The 20,348-nt window shown below is 42.6% G+C and overlaps 2 protein-coding genes across 12 annotated transcripts; one reads left to right on the forward strand and one right to left on the reverse strand.

The window, feature by feature from the left end:
- The first annotated feature begins 1,722 nt into the window (after positions 1–1,722).
- On the forward strand, positions 1,723–9,201 carry gipc3 (GIPC PDZ domain containing family, member 3). The gene is made up of 6 exons (XM_048977278.1): positions 1,723–2,028; positions 2,807–2,992; positions 3,422–3,602; positions 6,969–7,078; positions 7,445–7,526; positions 8,405–9,201. Exons 1-6 carry the CDS (start codon positions 1,744–1,746, stop codon positions 8,554–8,556), a joined length of 996 nt encoding a protein of 331 aa, XP_048833235.1. The 5' UTR covers positions 1,723–1,743; the 3' UTR covers positions 8,557–9,201.
- Positions 9,202–9,262: 61 nt separating this feature from the next.
- tbxa2r (thromboxane A2 receptor) lies at positions 9,263–20,062 on the reverse strand. Of its 11 annotated transcripts, none has more exons than XM_048977274.1 (5): positions 19,950–20,062; positions 19,793–19,860; positions 14,668–14,792; positions 13,308–14,174; positions 9,263–11,056 (listed from the first exon to the last, which is right to left on the reverse strand). In XM_048977274.1, the coding sequence occupies exons 4-5, from the start codon at positions 14,109–14,111 to the stop codon at positions 10,739–10,741; spliced, it is 1,122 nt and encodes a 373-aa protein (XP_048833231.1). In that variant the 5' UTR covers positions 14,112–14,174; positions 14,668–14,792; positions 19,793–19,860; positions 19,950–20,062; the 3' UTR covers positions 9,263–10,738. The 11 variants fall into 11 exon arrangements, with proteins under 11 accessions (XP_048833231.1, XP_048833232.1, XP_048833233.1 ...); XM_048977275.1 differs by lacking the exons at positions 19,793–19,860; positions 19,950–20,062 and adding exons at positions 14,869–14,951; positions 17,454–17,739; XM_048977276.1 differs by lacking the exons at positions 19,793–19,860; positions 19,950–20,062 and adding exons at positions 15,407–15,504; positions 17,454–17,739.
- Positions 20,063–20,348: the final 286 nt, after the last annotated feature.

Below are 20,348 nucleotides of genomic sequence, written 5' to 3' on the forward strand. Positions count from 1 at the left end.
TTCTCATATGGTTCCTTGGAGTTGAAGGAATGAACACCAAATGATAGCTTTTTCCATTAAGGATCCATTCATGCTTATTCGGTACAAGGTCACATGCAGCCTGTGTGAGGCAGGGCAGGGCCCTGGGCAGGGGTTGTGGGAAGGATCTCACACTGACGCCCTGCACACTGTGTACACAGACATGCCAGGCCACAGTGCGATTCCACCCACTATTGAAGACCAACGAAAGCTTATCACTGTGCGAAATCATGCATATAATTCACATCAATCTGTAATTCAGAGGTATATTCATTTCTCTATTGAATATATAATTTCATTAATTTTTTATGCATATACTTGCAGTGCTTTGAGTGGTACAGCGTTTCCACAGCATTGATAACAGCAACGCAAGTTCATTCATTATAATATGGTTCTGTATTAAATAAGATTAACTTTATTTTTCCCAGGGGGAAATTTTGGTGCATACAGCAGCAGGAACATAGTGCACATACTGTAAGACCATATACGTATAACACCAAACAAACGAGGTACAATAACAGTGCAAGCAAATGGTGCAGACAGTTACGAATTGTATGACGATTGTAAACTGAAATATATAAATAATAATAATAATAAACAAAAATTATAAATAATATTAATACATTTTATTCATATTGCGATGGGCTGGCCCCCTGTCCTGGGTTCCGGAATAGGCCCCCAGACCCTCCACGACCCAGAAGGATAAGCAGCTTGGGAAATGGATGGATGGATTTTATTTATACATTTTTTTGTTCTTAATATTCAAAATGTGTTCTCAGAAATATTTGAAATAGCAGATAGAGAAGCATAGGCGATTTCCTGGATGACGGTAGTCAGGTCAATGTACATACTGTAAGCAGATTCAGCTGATCAGTTGACCGTATGTGATTGGATGTATTTCTGAGGTCCTGCTAGCAAACGGCATCACCAGAGCACGCAGGCCATGAAATCTTGTGTGCAGACAGTTTGGTAATCAGGATATTACTTGCTTTTGTTATTAAACTACTATGTTAAAATGTCCAATCGGGATCATTTGACAATGAGATTGACTTTTCCAGTCGGTCTTAACATTACTGTAATGCCTAGTCTGTCCTATGCCTGTCCATGCTTTGGTATATCTTCATGTACTCAAGAGAAGCAGTCCTGCATGTCTTTGATTTATAGTGTGAATACCTACAGATTTACACCAAAATCAAATCAGATGGAATTCCTGTTCGAATAATGACTTCAATCTCAACACTGAGTGCCAAGACTAGCTGGTCATTACACTCTGTGGTCTTTGACAGTTTTATCTTGATGCGTCCATGTCTCTTATACGCACAGAATTGACTGCTTTGCTGGATGCTTATTCAGGCCACTTTCACATTTATAGATGAATTAGTGTGTGTTCTGTTTTCAAGCAGTTTTCACTTAGTGTCACCCGTGTCTTCAAAATGTTAATTAAATGATGATTTTGTGGCATGGATCCTCGGAATCCCCTCCGGTGCGGCCCGTCTTTGGGAATCTGACGGCGTGATGTGTTTGTTGTCCCCTCCAGGCTTCTGCACTTGTCTCCAGTGTCACAAATAAGATGGGCTCCTTCGGTCGTGTTGGGTTTCCCTTCCTTGTGAGGCTAACCCTAAAATGTATACTGTTACCATGCCACTCTCATCATTAATTCAGCAGGTAGAACCCAGCACCAGGCAACTCTCTCTGTCTCACCTGGCTGCATGTAGCCAGAGTCCTATGAAGAAGAGGAGAAATTCCAGGCTGATGCAGGACGGAGAGCCCATGAGCCCAGAAACGCAGGGCCTGAAGAGTACTGCGGAGGAGGAGGAGGTCCAGCCAGCCTTGCCCTCTGCGCCACCAGTACCACAGTCGCCCCCGCCACCCCCGCCTTGTCCCCGGCCTCGGCTGGTCTTCCACACACAGCTGGCCCACGGCAGCCCCACCGGACGCATCCACGGCTTCACCAATGTCAAGGAGCTCTACGCCAAGATCGCAGAAGTCTTCAACATCTCACCTTCGGAGGTAGGTCAGCGTCTTTTGTCAGGAAGAGGACGCATGTGCCTCTAGCTTAAGGCCCACTAGTAATCAGCAATACCGACGGCATGCATTTGTCAGCTTTTTCTGTATGAATGGGCCATTGTACGCTTTATTTCTCTCTTTACATTTTTCGATCTATGATGTGAGCTGGTTTTACTTGTGTTTGCACATAGCTGCCTTGCTGTTTTCTGGCATTTTTATCCTTCCCAGTAAGATGATGAAAAAACGCTACTTTGAACATAGTTACTACGTTAAATATTCAGACAGTCTGTGAATGTATCACTTTGAATCCAATGACAGAGCTACATGTTTACAGTACAATGACCTGGCTTGTGACTGCTTATATTTTAAGGTAGCCAGTGCCTGTTTATCTCTCTCAATGGGAATGTCACCTTTTTGCATTTGGCACAGGTACCGGTACATTGGAATGCTTCTTTTCACATGTCCCATCTTGCTGTCCCTTGACAAACAGACAGACACACAGTTGAGAGTAAAGCTCGGGGTCTGAGCTCAGGGTCAGGCCATTTACCCAGCAGCCCTGGAGTATTTTGGGGGGAAATTGAAGGCCCTGCTCAAGGACCTAAGAGACATGTGACTATTTTGTCAAGACTTGAACCAGTGACCTTCGAATGAGCAGAGAGGCTTAACCCGCTGAGCAACACCCTCCCCCCGTCTTGGTGGATCAGGATTTTGTGCTACTGTTTAGATTTTCCCATCTCCACTGATGCTCACTGACCCGTGGGTTTTTTCCCTTGGGGACCAGATCCTGTTCTGTACTCTGAACTCCCACAAAGTGGACATGCAGAAGCTTCTAGGCGGGCAGATTGGGCTGGAGGACTTCATCTTCGCCCATGTGAGAGGGGAGACCAAGGAGGTGGAGGTCACCAAAACGGAGGACGCGCTGGGCCTGACCATCACAGACAACGGCGCTGGATACGCCTTCATCAAGGTGCCACCCTGATCTCCTGATAAATAGTCAACAAGCGATCACCAGTAACAGAGGTTTCACAACAATAATGATTATATTATTCAAGGTTGATATATTAAAGTCAGTCTTACTCCTCTGTGATAAATTTATGGAAGCCAGCCAAGATACGTCAGTGTAATAATTATCCAAAGTGCTGGTATCAAACTAAATTCCTGGAGGCTCACATATATGCAAAATATTCCAAAACGTTCCCTTAATTGTAAAAGTGACATTATAATATTATTAGATTTTCATGCCAGTTAGATCCAGAACAAATTCCGAGTTTTGCTGGAAACAAATCTGACATATTTGTTAAAGGAACCAGTAAGAGCGATGAAGCTTCATGGCCTGTCAGGAATGGGGTTCATCACCCTGATATAAAGTGCTGAATCAGAATCTTCTTGTTTTTAGAGAATTAAGGAGGGCAGTACTATAGATCTGCTGAAGACTGTATGTGTGGGTGACCACATCGAAGCCATCAATGATCAGAGCATCGTCGGCTGCCGGCACTACGAAGTGGCCAGGATGCTGAAGGAGCAGACCCGGGGCGTGCCCTTCACACTGCGGCTGGTGGAGCCCAAGAAGGCCTTTGGTGAGTGACTGAGCGTCTTCCCAGTGCAGAGCCACTGACCTGCTTTGGTTGGTATGGCTCTATACAGCGCTCACAGAAAGTCTTGGGACGCTTAATTCTGTAAAAATGTTGCAAATTCATTGGTTTCTTAACAAAATTCCACTGACAAGCAGTGTGTGATCTACACGGACATTTTCTGTTTATTGTCATAATTTTTTGAGTGACTTATTCAGTTCTTTTCTCAACATTTAGCTATTAATTGCAATTGTAGTCATTGGCTCCCAAAGGGAAATTCGACACAAATATTTCCTGTTTTATGTTATTGCAAAAGTGTGACTAATTAAAAGCCCAATGAATTGTCAATGAATTCAGCACCTTTAGAACTATCATTTGCACTTCAATTTATTTCTTTTTGAAATGAATATTTTACTTAAAACTACTGGTTGTTTATAATGTGATTTGACTTTCTGTGAGTGCTGTACATAAGAAATCAGGTAATGTCAGAGATTAATATATGGAGTAAAAATATAATCTGAAAATTACAGCTATATAAAAGCCTCTTTAGTCTATTGACTAAGCAATAATGATATAATCTATCCAACTTCCAACCGCTGATCCATATCAGGGCTGTAGGGATGTCTGGAGCCTATCCAGGCAGCATAAGGTGCGTGGAGCGATTGAACATGCATGGGATGCCAGTCCATCACATATGGAGCACCATGGGGAAACTCACATGACACGTGGAGTACATGCACATGTACAGTGGAGGTGGGAGGCAAAAGCATTACCCGCTAATAATAATAATAACAATAATAACAACAACAACAACAATAATAACAATAATAATAATAATAATAATAACAGCAATAATAATAATAATAATAATAATAATAATAATAATAACAATAATAACAATAATAATAATAAATCATCCTAAACATCATCATCTAGAATTCCACATCCTTTTAATAAATGTTGCAATAATATTAGACCTTAGAAGTTAAAGCAAGTTTTTGAATTGTGCAAAAACAGTGCCATGCTGTGGCCAAATTTGGAACATCTCCACCGCGAAAATGTAGTCCTCCATTTTAGGGAGGAAGTGGCAGAAGCGCAATGTTGCGGATCTGTCAAATCTGATAAATGACGGCGCTCCAGACAAAACGGTTTTTTCCACGGTTCTTCACACACTCGAGGTTCCTATAAATAGTCCTTCTGGGAAACGTGTTGTTGTGGAGAACCTTAATCTAAACAACGTGGAACAGGCCGGTTCCACAATTTGGCGTAACATACATTATGACAATTTCCTAAATGGAAAATAGAAACTCCCATTTTCAAGGATCAAATATATTATCTTTTTTGTTAATGTTTGCTGATTGTGTATATTTGTGTAAAGAGAAATAAATTATTTCACGTAGTTGCTCCTAGTGCTAAGTCTTGTCTTTCAGTTCAGCCTTAGCAGTATAAAAACAACCAAAACGCCATGGCAAATGCAATTACGCTTTATCTCAATACACATAACACAGGTATCTCCAGCTCTCGTCCTGGAGAACCTGAGCCATGCAGAGTTTAGTTCTCTCCCTGTTCCACCACACCTGATTCAACTCAAGAAATGGGTGGTAATTAGCAGAGAACTTCAATCAGGTGAGTAAATTAGAATTAGGGGGGCACCCAAACGTATGTGGGGCTGGGTCTCCCCAGGACTGGACTTGGAGTCTGTCATTCCTCACACCTTTTGATGATCTCATGACCTTACTCTTCTAACAGATAATGTCAGGAACCTCCTCGCAGATGCACATGTTAAGAAACATACATGTTATGGCATGTTGTAAATCGTAGGTTACCATGCAACATATATTTCCTTCTCAACAGGATACAATGCTGTCTTCTTTAAATAATTTGTTCATCACACTTAAGTGGGACCTGTACCTTTATAATGTGCACATTGCTAATATCCTTTACTTTACTTACTTTTTAAACATGTTAGTTTTATGTTTAAATATCATTTAATTTATTTTTTGCTCTGTTTTTATAACAATGATACAGTGTATGTGGTACATGGTAACATTTACATGTGATTTGTACTGAAATCTGTATTGTTATTGTCTGCAACAATGTATATAGATTTTAAAAAATTCAAATCAATTTAAATTCTGCTTCCTTACATTCATATCCGGAATGCAATTCTGCATCCTGTTTTGAACCACAGTTCCAGTTCAGTTCAAATTCATGAATTCTGACCTGTGCACAGCCACGTTTCAGATCATTTATCCAGGACCGGGCGTCTGAAGCCAGGCGAGTGCCAGACCTGTGTTTCCCAACCTGGTCCCTGGGGACCCCCAGACAGTCAGGCTTCTTGCCCCCTCCCTGTGTCTCGCGGGTTCCCTCCCATCGGCAAGGCCGTGCAGTTAGGCTAGTGTGTCTGGATTGGCAGGACAGGATGATTGTGTGGGCATTGATGTGGCCTCTGACTGACTTGCACCCCAGCCCTGTGCTACGTGGGAACGGCTCCCCAGCGATGCTGACCAGGACATAATGGTTGCGGCTGTTTTCAATGAAAGTTTTTTAATAAATGGGCAACATGCTCCAGTGTCAAGGAGATAGAATATAAAGGGAAACAAAATGCAATAAAGGCAAATAGCTGCTTGAAATGATTTAAAATCCCATAAGTGCTTGTGTTAACCAGGTTTTATATATGTTCTGAACATGCACTTGTCAAAGGAGACAAGCCCGCAGGATGCAGGAAGCGTCCCACAGAGTGCTTAATAAGATTATGTGATCTTAGAGGGAAAAGCCGGCTGAGGTAGTTTTGGCGTACAGACAGCGGCCCTTGGGGTGCTAACGCTCGCTTTCGCTGTCCTTCTCCTGGGCATATGGCTACTCCAGCTCTGCATCCTGAAATGGAATATGCTGCCAAGTCTTGCATATGTGTTCCCAATCCCACCATGAAAGGGAATTATTCATGTTTGGATCCATTGGCCGGTATTAATACGAAACACATGGGAGAGAATTTTTTTGATTCCTAGCGATTTATTATGCAGTAATTAAGACAGTGTTCGTGTCACAATGATAAAATCACATTGTACAATACAACTGAATCCCTCAAAGGTGAAAAAAACACAAGAGAGCAGTGAGTGGGAAGGTTTTAAGAATTTCGAGGTAAAGCCGCAAGAAGTTGATGTCGCTAGAGAAATATTATGATCATATTTTTGTATTTAAATGTACGCAGCTTCTTAACGTCATGTGTCTGGTCATGTTAACCCGTTTTTTTTCAGTAAGAGCATGTTGCAAAATTAGCCAGACCTTTTGGAGCTCCCCATGGACATCAGCGAGGCGACGGGCCGCTCGCTGTAACACCTTGTACCTTCGCCCCTCCCCGTCGTTTCACAGACATGATTGGCCAGAGAACGAGGGCCCCCAAATCGAGCGAAGGGAAGATTGTGAGCGGAAAGGAGACCCTGCGGCTGAGATCCAAAGGGACAGCTACTGTGCAGGAGGTGGTGAGTCCGTGTCAGGGACACGATGGGATCACATGGAGCAAATAGGATTGGACCTTACTTTGTTCATCACTGGTCAGTGAGCACTGTCACCTCAGAAGCTTCAGTTTCTAACAGAAGCAGGTTCAGCAAGCTTGAGTAAATACTATTGAATATCGCCACCTGTATCAAAATGGCACATTCCCTTGTAATGGCACTAGTAGTTCCTGTAGCCCAACAAGTAAACAATTTTGCGAACATTGTAAAGGTTGTGGGTTCAAATCCCAGGGAGTGTGCATAAATGGTAACCCTTTGCTCTATTGTAAGTTGCTTCGGATGAAAGTGGTAGTTAAATGTGAACAGGATCAGTAAGGAAGGTTTCTCTCTTAGCCTAATGAGTTTGAAGAACGAGCCACTAAGAAGGTCGACGACTTGCTGGAAAGCTACATGGGAATCCGCGACCTTGAACTCGGTGAGATCACAGCAGAACTTCTACAAACACGGCTGCTTTCCGATGCAATCAGACATCCATAAACAACAGCTGTATCCTCTTCCATATAGGGCAGTAAAGATCATTACCCTTTCAGGAAAGAGACAGAGAGAGAGAGAGAGAGACAAAGAGAGAGAGAGATTCTTTCTCACAGATTTATATACCAGTGACATTAGTAACTCTTTTCCCAGAACTTGTTTCTAATCACAGGAGCCATTGAACCATATCAAGTAGTAATTATCTACTTAAGTGGAGGACTGCTCTTCACTGCCAAAGCAAAATATCTCATTCTAAAAAGGGAAAAAGATGACAGCTCATTTCGCTTTCACACTATTCGAAGAACTGCCTGAAAAATGTTAGTTTTACTGTTGGAGAGTTTAAGGCAATTATGTACTTAGTCATTCCAATAGAAAATCACTTACATTTGTGCAGTTGTTTTTGCAGTGAATGTTACCACCCGATTAAATTAGTCGAAATGTGTTCTGCATCAGAAATAAAAATCTGTACTCTTAATGTCCTCGACGTACCCAGGCGTAGATTTCGCTTTCTGCAGGACTCTTCATTTACAGACAGTAATATTTCCATACAGAAACAGCACTTTGCAAATGGTCTTTGGTTTGGCTTCCTTATCTAATAATAAATTGCAAGTTTTCTTTGTTTTTAGATTCAAGGAATCCGCATAGTGATCATATTTTCCAGACACTTGGTCTTGAGACTGGACTTGGTCCAGAGTAAAAGACAGTATAACGAAGTACAATTAGGGACAGTGGTTACCTGCTTCCATAGAGGAAGCTCTCTCATGCCATCAGCTCTTTGTTTTGTAGTATTCAAGTGACACCAAGTGGTACTTTGTCCTCCAGCGGCCACTATTGTGGAGGCGGGCAAAGACAAGAAGAACCCAGATGATTTCGCAGAGGCTCTGGACTCAGTGCTGGGTGACTTTGCCTTCCCGGATGTCTTCCTGTTCGACGTGTGGGGCGCTATTGGCGATGTAAAGAACGGAAGAGTGTAGAGGTACAGCGCAACCTGCCTGATTCGCCCATGTGAATGTAGCAGAACCACCTTTTTATCCCTTTACAATCGTGAAACATCTTCAGTAAATGTAGGTGACTTTTTGGCATCTGAACCAAATCTAACAAACAAAGGACAGGACTATATGTAAGTGCTTTTCTTTTGACAAACTTACTAATAGACTCACATAGCTGATCCCATACAAACTCCTACTTGTATCCATATATAACAGGAAATGCTTAATGTCTGCATTATATTTCAGAGTTAAATATACTTAAAAAATTGCCTACTGTACTTTTATGCCTAAACAAATGAAGGTCTTCTCAGTCCATCTTCATGCCTAAGAAAATGAAGGTCTTCTCTGTCTGTAACAAAAAATATAATGTAGTTTTATGGGTTTTTTTGTGTTAAACTGCTTGTAAATACTGCTTTGATCAAAGCAGTGAGATTGTATTTAACGCAGTATTTTGCATGTTTATCTTTATGGAAGGCCAGGGACTATATCAAATGAAATCTGAAAATCTGGGTGTGATAGTTTAGCCGTTCATTGCTTTGTTGCATTTTGAGCCTCATACCCTTGTGAAGACCTGACAATAATGGCGACATTTTCACATTAATTGACTGCGAATAAAAACATTAACATTCAGATACATGTTTCTGTATTACGTCTGAGTCATAAGGTAATGGGTAGGCTATTAAAACAAATATAGGCTCATATAAAAGGATTTTTATTTTTAACACGAAGAACAAAGGCATAAACGCATGAGAGCTAAAGTAATCCTTAAAGCTGCCTGCCTCATCGAAAAATAGCAGGTAAGCGTTAAAATTGATTGGTGATATGTGAACATAACTTCTGGCTAAATGAGGGATATACTCATCAAATAGTTACACAAATGCCCATCTAAAATGAATTCGTGCTGTCACGCCTGTTAATTCTCAGCCAGCAGGGGGAGCTACCACATGCAAAATGTGCATTCAGACATACAAGCATTGTCTCTCTAAATAACATTACTAGAATCTGTACAGTTTTGTTGTGTGTGATGTGCCGTGCCAGTTTACAAAGTTATTGCTTAGAAAGAAACATAGATATGAAAAGAATGCATGCAAACGTATAATTATATTCTCCAGATTTTGTGGCCAGTGACAGTTACAACTGGACACATAACTATGTACTTACCATATATTAGTCATATAATATTTCATAATGACATTTGTTTAGCATATATATGCTGCTACCTATGAAATTCTCCCTATGTCCTTGATTGATTAGCTATATGCAGCAGTGGCATTTACAGCCATTCAAACCATGCAGTAATATATGGCCCCCTGTTGGCCACAAACAGTCACTACACTAAATATTACACAAACATGTTCCTTGTTCGGGAGATGTTGAAGCAGCATGTTCTGCTAACCGGCTGGCTACCTATGCTCTTAGGCTAAGATTAACGTTATATGCAACCTTGAGGTGATTGTATCCCAGCGGCGCCATGAAAGAGTGAAAACCAAAGACAGACAGTGTCTAACTAGTCAGCTGAAGCTGAAGCTGACCCATCTCTATACCACAAACAATGAGAGAGGGCTTGGGCTCGAGGCCCCATAATGAATGTTTAAGTGGAACCCTAGAAAAAAAACCCATGTTTTATGCCCACTTATCTTATTGAGGGTTGCAAGGGGGTCTGGAGCCTATCCTGAAAACTACGGGCACGAGGTAGGGAAGCCAGGACGGGGCGCCAACCCATCGCAGGGCGCGCTCACACACCAGCAGGCAATTTAGAAATCTGTTCAACTCAGTACATTTTTGGACTGCAGGGGGTAACTGGAGGAAATTTCATGACGACATGGGGAGAACATGCACTAAACCTGCCGCTGGATGTATGAAACACATTAGATACACATTGGAACATCGACTAGAATAAATCCCATCGTCACAGAACCCAGCAGGGAACCAGGTCTCGTTCTCTGGAGAGGTCTTCTTAGGTAATGACCTGGCCGTCTTTCACAAAGCAGAAGACATCCAGTCATATACATGTCCCGCATAAACAATTCGCTTCTGATCTCTCGCTCCATTTCCGCGCTGTGCAGAACTCGAGGTAAAGCCACTTCACATTGTAGATGTGTGATCCTTTGTGGAAACACGTGGCCGATGGTAGTTTGACGCTTCTGGATCAGAGTAGTCGGTGTGGTCAGGAGGACAGCAGGTGGACAGGAGTGGCTGATTCGTTGGTCGACTCTGAGGGCCTGTGTTTGGGGGCCTCGTCAAGCCCTCCTCCCAGGGATGCGCGCGTCAGTTTCCTTACAGACACCAAGAAGTTGGGGTGCATGGTCATGATGGAGTCACGGGACCAGTTAGCCCTGGGGTAGATGCGCTTAAGGATGGAACGGCGGAACAGGATGTAGACCCAGGGGTCCAAGATCTGGTTTAAGGTCGCGAAACGGATCCCCAGCAGCAAATACTCAATCTTTAGCTGGCCATCTGACAGTACGGTCCTGGCGATGAAGACCTGGTGAAGAAAGCATGGGTTAGGGCAGTACAGCAGTCTGGAATGCACACACAATCTGTGATCTTAGTCAAAAAGGAGCACATACTTTGGTGGGAAATCTGCCCAGGAAGTGTGAATATCAACTCAGCCTCACGGGCACCCTGTTAGATATCGTGATAAGAAGCTCTCTAGCCAGCCTTCCCACATGTTTCCGCATGCACGGCATGAATTGTGGTACAACAATCATATTCACTAAACACGAACAGCATCAAAAACAGAGCGAATGTTTCAACAAATACAATGTTCCTGCTTTTACTCAGAACCAGCCCAACCCAGGAAATAGCACGTCTTCCTCTGTCTGGGGTGGCATTTGCTTTTTCCCCCCCATTAAGATTTTGCCAGGCAGCAGGGGGCAGACTTTGGAGAATATCTCCATGGAGTACATATGCTCCACATATGCTCAGCATGGGCGTGGAAATATTTACCAAAATTACACGACCAAATATAGAGCGTAGGGCTACACATGCATTGCTGCTATGGGCTCTCTTGACGAACAGGACTTTTTTTGGGGCACTATAAGGGTTGCATTTCAGGACGGTCAAATCGCTAATGCTAATTCTGAAAGGGGTGTGCAGGTTCTGTATCTGCTGGTAGACAAACTGCATTAACAAGTATGTTGCAGACTTTTCCTTTTCTGGATTATTCTGAGGCTGAAGAAGTCAGTGGGTCAATGAGCTGAAGGGCAACTGCATAAATAACATGACAACAAATTTAATCGAGTGAAACTTAAGAATTTGGGTGCAGAAGATCTGAGGGGTGGGTCGCCTGCATCTGTGATGAATCACATTGGTGATGAATCACCATATTTGGGGAAAAGCTCCAGAACGTCCCACTGCTGTAGATACTGGAGATTCTAAAGGGACAGACCTCTAGGCTCACAGGAGCAGGACGTTTCTCCGGACGTCCCGACAAGACTTAACCACACACATGGTCATAAGTAGTTAATGCAGGAAGAGCCGGAACTAGATGAGGTTTTAATGTAAAATGTAAAAGGGCTCAATGTAGAACCATCAAACTTCATACATCTCATCATAATCTCTCCCCCCTGAATGACAGATATATATACATCTGACTTTGAACAAAAATCTAATGCGGACCTTTGATCAACAAGTTTGAAAACCCCAGTTACAAAGGGTCAACAGCAGACAGACTTCATTGCTACGTGGACATGCATCCAAAAGAGCCCGGCAACTTCACGCCACCTCAGCAAGCTTTGTGAGGTCGCCCATTGATACTGGAAGGGTGTTGCTGAAATGTAACCCCAGTTCTCTATGGGGACGCCTCTGTGAAATACTTTTACCACCATGACAGTGGGTCACTGAAAGACCTGTCTGAGCTTCCAGCCACGTTGACCCCCCACCGAGTTTAGGAGAAAGAGCGTGAAGGGTGAGGGCCAGCCTGAGAACGTATTCGCGGACGTTCCAGAGGCCCGTTATCCTGGGCTGAGGACATAGCATTTCCTGATCTTCCCCCCCCAGTCTAAGATCATGCGGTCAGAGCACAGCAATCAGCAGGCCGCAGACAGCTAAGGGCTAATGCTGCAGGAAGGGGAGACAGCAAACGCTTCCCGGATGGAGCTCAAAGCAGCCGCTAAGCTTATTTACACAGAAAAACATGCCCGGCACCCCCCGATGGGCCATTAATGATGGAATATTGAGCTCTCAGCATCATAAAAGACTGTAATGGTGCTTCTCAGCATCATAAAAGTCTGGAATGGAGCCTCATGTTATACTCCTGTTAAATTATTCACATGAACAGGTTGATAAAAGAGGTCTTTGTTTGGTGCAAATATTAGATATATTACAGACCTTCAGTGAATGTCTTTTGTCTCTTCCCTATTGGCTATTGATTAATACATATGGACAAAGCCTCATGAAGATTATTATCTTCATTAATTACCAACAGATAAAAAAAGGGGCTTCACAAATGTATTAATATGAGTCGGACACGCCCTGCCTTACATTAAATACATAATTATTTGAGTGCTACATTTTAGTATGAAAATGATAAATCTTAGGGTTACTCCTTAGACAAAGAGCAGTTCTGGGAATGAATCTGCTATCGGAGCACAGGTACTGAACCTGAAAATATATTATTATAAATGGACAAAGTGTTTAATGTGTGAATGTTTTTTTAATGAGATTTGGGGGTATAGTTAGAGAAAGTCATGGCTGATGCAGTGCTTGAGATTAAGAAGCGCGAGGATAGTCACCAGTAGGGGGCACCAGCAGATGGTGGCGATGATCATTATGCAGATGAGCTGCACCATCATCTCCACCTCATGGTCCCTCCGTCGCATGGTGGCAGCCTGTCCGCAGCAGATGCGGAACAGCGTCACCACGCTCACGGTGTTCAGCACGAAGGACACGGCCAGCGACAGCAGTCCCAACAGGGAGAAGATCAGGCAGAAGGTCAGGTCCAAGGGCTGGGAGCTAATGCTAAAGAAGCACCAGGAGCCGGGACTTTGCAGGCGGTAGCTGCTGAGCCCCATGGTGGGAAGCAGGCCAATGACCCCCGCCACCCACCACACCATCAGCAGCGTGCTCAGCACGCGGCCCTTGGACATGTGTGTGGAGCGGGCAAAGGGCCGGTTGATGCCCACAAAGCGCTCCACGGCCATGGCAGCCCCCAGCAGCAGGGGGCAGAGGCCATAGAAGACCATAGACATGCCCATGAAGTTGCAGAAGTGGCAGTGGGGGTCCAAATTGCCCCAGTTGAACTGGGTGATGCGGAAGGAGACCACGATGGAGCCGGTCACCAGCAGCCCCATGAAATCGGTCACCACCAGGCCGGAGAGGAATATCAGGAAAGAGGAGCGCGAGCTGCTCCGGCTCCGCTGGTAGGTCTTCATCAGGACCACAAAGGCGAACAGGTTGGAGCTGAGGCCCAGTGCACTGAAGACAGCAGAAAAGTAGGCGGATGCAACCACTGTCGTGTTGCTGGTGGGAGAAGGAGGTCTGTAATCGGTGAAGCATGTTGGAGGGCTGGTGGTGTTAGAGGGGCCCGGAACCGTCATGGTGTCCTACGGGACTGGGACTCTTCGGTCTTCAGCTTTTGCAAGTATTCTCTCCAGATCCGCCTGCCAAGGGAGAGAGCAGGCAATGGCCGTGCTTAGCTTTTGCATTTATTTAGCACATGGAAAGAGAACACAGTCACTCAAATCATATTTTAGAACGTGTCTTCATGTCTGTTTTTTTTTCGTATCACATTTCAATACGATAAAATATGAACCCTTGTTTTAAATGCAGTAATCAGTTGCAAATCAGTCAATACAGTATCATTCGGGAAGCCCATGCATATCGATTTGGCAACACAAATTTTATTCATGTCCCACATTTAGTTTCAGGATATATATCAGTACACTGATGGACTCATCCTCCATTTTACACTGTAAACATGACCCATGTTTGGGGAACTCACACGTAGCAAGCGACTTCTAGGTTGTGGTGGTGTAAATGTTAATTAATATGCATTTACAGATCTGAGTTTAAGGCCTAACGAAGTTGCTCATGTCGCTTTCATCTTGTGGCTCAGTGCGTTACGCCTCCATGCTGGTGATTGTTAGGTTACACCTTTGAGTCCTGGCATCGGCAGAATATCCACACGTCTGAGGCCCTTGAGCAAAGTCCTCAGCCCCTAGCTGTGTGTGGGGGGGGGTGCTGCTGTGGGCGGCGGCTCTCTGCTCAGCTGTGTGTCACTGGGAGCAAGATGGGGGAGGTGAGAAGAGAATTTCCCCACAGGGATCAATACAGTGTCATTATTATTAATGTCACCTGGTCCAGATGAGTGTGGAGCATGTGCTGTTCCACATACACACCAGTCATGCTTCCAGAACCTTCCTCAGCATTTCCACATTCTGAGTAATTGGGTTATTAGATTAGGTATTAGAGTAGCTGTATACATGTGCTTGTTGACTTATGATGGGGTTACATTCTGATGAAGTGGAAAACATCGTAAGTTCAATATTAACAAATAACTACAGTCATTGAACAAGTAAACACACAGTTACCATGACTAATTATCAGTAGGTGACAAATCGATTTATTTACTTATTTGGTTAAATACAGTAAAGCATGGTACAATACATGGGTTAGATACTATACAGGAGTTAAGCATTGCTGACAGCTGCTACACTGTCATATTCTATGTATAAGAAAGGAACCAACTTCGGATAGAACATAACCAACCTGAAATGAAGTTCATTTGTTTATTTATGAATAACACATTTTCTCATTCTATCTCTCTCTTCGTCTTTATTCCATTTATCGTTTTCTGTATTTTTAACTGAATATTTAAATTATATATTCATACCTCCACCAAAACAAATCCCATGTACACGGCAAATACAAGGTTTCTGACTCAATTTCACTTCCCTGCTGATGTTCCTGCGTGCACTGAACTCTAAAATCCTGAGGAGACAAATTTGTATGCATTACAGACTTCAGGGCTCCCTTTCCACCAGGGACATCTGCGTCCTCAGAGGCAAAGTGAACAAATAAATTATGATTCTTATCCAAAATTATTTCCATGATAAACATTACTGAGTCCCTTATCAAAACTGAACTCACGAACCTGCAGTTTTTTTGTCAACGAAGAATGCATAAATAGATTTGATTCAGAGCAAAAGGAAATCGTATTTAACTGCAATTTGAAATTTTTTTGACATTATATGCAGCAGATTGTCACACTCACTGTTCTGTTATTGTTGATGCATGTAAATGCACACACACACAGGTTTGTAATTATATCTTTGTGGGGACTCTCCATTCATATCTATGAGGAAAATTCTAATCCCAACATGACGACATTAACCCCCACCCAGCCCTAACCTTAACCATAAGGAAACTAAATACGAGATTTTTGGCATTTTTAGTTTTTTGATTTCTTTTACAAATCTATGTGGGGATTTGAAAAATGATCCCCACAATGTAATATAAACATTATATTACATGATTCCCCCCCCCCCCCCAAAAAAAAAAAACACACACACGCTAGCAACCAACATTGCAAAAACACCTAGCACATTTGGCATTATCCATTAAAATTACTACAGGAGTATTGGTGGTAATGTTTATAAGCAATCAAAGAATGCTTACAAATATCATACACTGCATGATTAAATAAGTAACTGGAGTAAAGTTCAGTAATCTATAAAAATTGGAAGCGTTTCCACAATTTAGGCCACTGCTTTGTATATATATATGTGTATTCTATGTATATTTAAAGATCTCTCTCAAAAGTTGGAAGGTCGCCTACTATCTGAGCATACAGACCACACCAGCAAAAATGCCAGTGATCCAGCTGGAACTGGCAGACGGGATGCAGAATCAAGCATGTCACTATCAGACGGCACAGACAGGACAGGCAGGCCAGACAGCCAAGGGGTTTTGTGTTTTTAATTACTATGAAGTGTAAGAAATTAACACAGAAGTCTACATGTGGAATTGTAGATAAAAAAAAATACGGGGCATGCAAGCTAAAAACTTAACAAGGGACCGGTAAACCGACTGACACTAAGGTCTTGGTAAAGACAAAATGCTTCATATTCATATTAATAACGGCCTTCTACGCCATGTCCCGTTTAATCACTGCTTTCATAAAATACTTTAAAGATGGGCCTACTCACTGTTTACAATTCTTTTCTTGACCCGGGGGAAAATACCCAAGTAACAGAAAAAGAAAGGAAAAAATCAAGGGCAGAGTTAAGACATTAAACAGATCTTTCCTCAAAGGACTGAGTCTTCGCATAGCTGGAAACAGCGCAACGCCCTTAAACAAACCCAGAGGGACTTATCAGCACCGTTACGGCTCCCGATACACTAGCACTGGTATTCATGTTGTGTAAAAATAAAATTACAGACGTAGCAAATAAGCTTCTTGTACAGAGAATATTTTCGTTTATTGGAGTTCCGGTGCTCATGCATACGCGTTTTAATGTGCAAAGTTAACCATTGTAACAATAGTTGCTTTCGCTTTTTCAGCTGTGTTGCCGGGTTGAATATTAATTTCTTAACCCGAAAATCCACTTTAGTATTTCCCTGTTATTCATGCGTAAACAATAAGTATTCTAATGCATTTGTTGCCTGTGGCCGGTAAAACGTCTCTAATCTTTATCTTTGATCGTTTAGAAATGGCATAGGCAACCTGTGGATGATATTTCACTTAAACTTCTATATATATTCACTGGATTAAAGTTTTGTATAATACAAATACTGGTCATTATGACTATACACACTATATATATGGTAATATAACGCGTTACTTTGCATATACGTTCGCATAAGCGTTATGCTTTTTTGTGCAGGTTTTTAATATTTATAATCGGACATTAAAACGATTTAATTAAACTAAGACGTACCTTGTAAGCATTCATTCATTCTTTGTTGCACTTTATCGGCGTTTTCTTCCCTAGCATTGCTTGACATCACTACCAAAGAATCAGTATGAAGTGAAAAGGCGCAGCTGCTCAACGCTCCTGCGGTCTAGACCCGGTCTGGGCTGATGCATTTCGGCCCTTTCCTTGTGGGAGGACCCGGACTTCCATGTAGGGTTAGGGGGTCCTGGCACAGGTCCCAACAGTGACCAAGATAATCATACACATACATTAAAGGCTCTTTAAAAGTGCATTTTCTCGTAAGTCCAACCCTGCTCGTTAAAACGTTGACTCTCCAGTCACATCATTGTGTGACTGATGAATGTGTATATTCTCCTTGCTAAAGCAATAGAATTGAATTCTAATTAACTCTTAGTAGTAAGTTTTAATGAACAGTTTGTACTTGGCCTATTAATATCAAAATGGTTCAGTCGAAACACAGCAACTTCAGAGCAAAATGCTTATTACTAAAGACTTAAACCATGCCATACAACTTTCTTTGCCACATCAGTTATTTCCACATAAATTATTTAGAAATACTGAATAGCAAACTCATTTATCAGGTATTTAAGTTTTCCACTGACAGCTGCATACTTAGAGACGAATTCTCACTACTTGAGCAGACTAAGATAACAAAGACCATCAGCTAGTGTTAAACTGGGATGCAAAACAGCAGCTCAACAAAACAATCAAGGATCCAAAGCTGCAAATAAAAATAAAATAAAAAAAAAAACAAAAAACTACTACACAGATTTCTTCATTACAATAGTCAGACTGTCTGTAACTCTGGAGAAATTTAGCAACTTCAAACATGAGAACGCCCCAAGTCTCCGTCTCCCTCACCTTGGCCAATCAGCACGAGTCTTACTGTCGGTTTGACCTCAACAGTCAAAGAAAACCATTTGCCACCTGAGCGATGGTAAACAATGGCCTCTTGTCACACCCAGTCCTGCTCCCGGACACCCCTGTGCCCCTCACCTCCACTCCTGTATTCTCTGTGGAGGACGAAAAGGAGCAAGCATGGATCTCTCAGCAGACACGGTGCAGATCTGATTGTGGATCTTTAACAGAACTCCGCAAGCATGCAGGGCCCCTGACTCTATCAAAGTGGTTACAACTGGTCCAGTTTCAAAGAAAGATAAGGTCACTGGGCTAAATGACTGCTGGCCTGTTGCTCTGACCTCAGCGGTTATGAAAACCTTTGAACGTCTGATGCTGCTCTGCCTTAAGTTCATTACAGGCTCCCTCGCTCCTTGACACTCTGCAGTTTGCATATAGGGCAACTAGGTAATCTCAGTAATCACACTGCCCAGGTGAATTCCAGTTATCCAGGGGCACTGCCCGATTTCCCTTGCCTGACATCACACCCCCCCCCATCTTTGCCTAAGTACTCTATAGTTTAATCTGCACTACAATGAACAGCTGTTTTTGTACTAGTTCAATTATCAGTCTGTTCTGCATCTGTGGAATTTGCAGATTGATCCCTGCATAGTCGTCTCCCTTTGCAGTTTTACATTCCGATGTTAATTTATTGCCTTTAGATGTCCTGCACGTGTCTCTTCTGTAAATTTGTAACTTCCATTGCAGTATCTTTTTAATTTTTGCACTTATTGTGCTATGAATTGTTTCTCCTGTACATTTTGCAACATTATGCTGTAGTTCATGTTTAGCACTTAAGCTCAAACACTTGTGGTATGTTTCTGCATAAAGTGCCTATGCCAATTAGCCTGGATGTTTTTGCACAACATGAGGAGAAAATTAAAACTCCTCTCCCCACATAGACACTAACCACTGAGTCACCATGCAGTCCGGGAAAAAAAACTACTCTATATAATTGCACTGGCCTGTAATGTGATGAGGTATTCGACAGAAGCGCGCCCTCTGGCGTTCGGAAATGGCAATTCACCCCAGAGACGAAGACTATGTGCCAGCTTCACTGCATGGAAAAAAACTCTATATACGGCTCACTGTTTCATCATTATATTCTGTTTATTTTGTGATGGAAGAGCAGTTCCATTTCTTTCTCAAATTCTTATAATAATTACATAGATTGACCGAAATCTTACAAAATTACTCCAGTTGTTTTTCTTCAAAGAATAAAATTTGCGGTCAGTCGCGTAGATAAAATTTTATTAAATCGATACGAAAATAAAGCACAATACCCCGTGAAATATGGAACAAGCAGCAAGTTTAGATGTACAATTGAATTAAGGCAGGTTTTTTGGAGCCCCTCCCTCATCGCAGGCTGCAGCCTTTTAGCTTGACTGCGCAACCTCACTGACATGTCACGGCATCTTCGCGCTTACACACGTAACGGCGCACACCAGCACTGCGAAGTTTCTCCTGCAATTAGGCGCCGCCTGTCATTCACCCAGCGAGCAGGCAGGCTCCGCTGTAAATCACAGTAAGGAGATAATTGTGGTGATTAATCTGCGGGCCTGGAGCCAAACCCGGCGTGAAACTTGTCACCTCGCGTCTCACCTGGAAGCGGCAGCATGCAGCTGAAGGCGACTCTGTGCCTCCGCGACAGGGGACCGTCGAGAAGGGCTCTGATTCACGCCAGCGCACAGCCGAGGAATGGGATCACACTATCCAAACAGGAAGTACTGGGCCTCCCGATGAATCAGTGATAAATTTAGAAAATCTGTTTTTAATTACATTGGTGCAGCGCTCAGAGTAAACATGAACCATCCACATTTCAATATATCAAAATGTTTTCAGCACTTTGGAAAACTCTAATTGTAAAATACACATATTGGTAATAATGCAATTAGAATGAAAAATAAACACATTTGAAATACATTATATTGTCAAAAGTATTGGGACACCTACCTTTACACACATATGAGCTTTAATAACATGCCATTCTTAATACATAGG

This window comes from Brienomyrus brachyistius, chromosome 15 (genome assembly GCF_023856365.1).
Source record: "Brienomyrus brachyistius isolate T26 chromosome 15, BBRACH_0.4, whole genome shotgun sequence".
Taxonomy (NCBI): Eukaryota; Metazoa; Chordata; class Actinopteri; order Osteoglossiformes; family Mormyridae; genus Brienomyrus; species Brienomyrus brachyistius.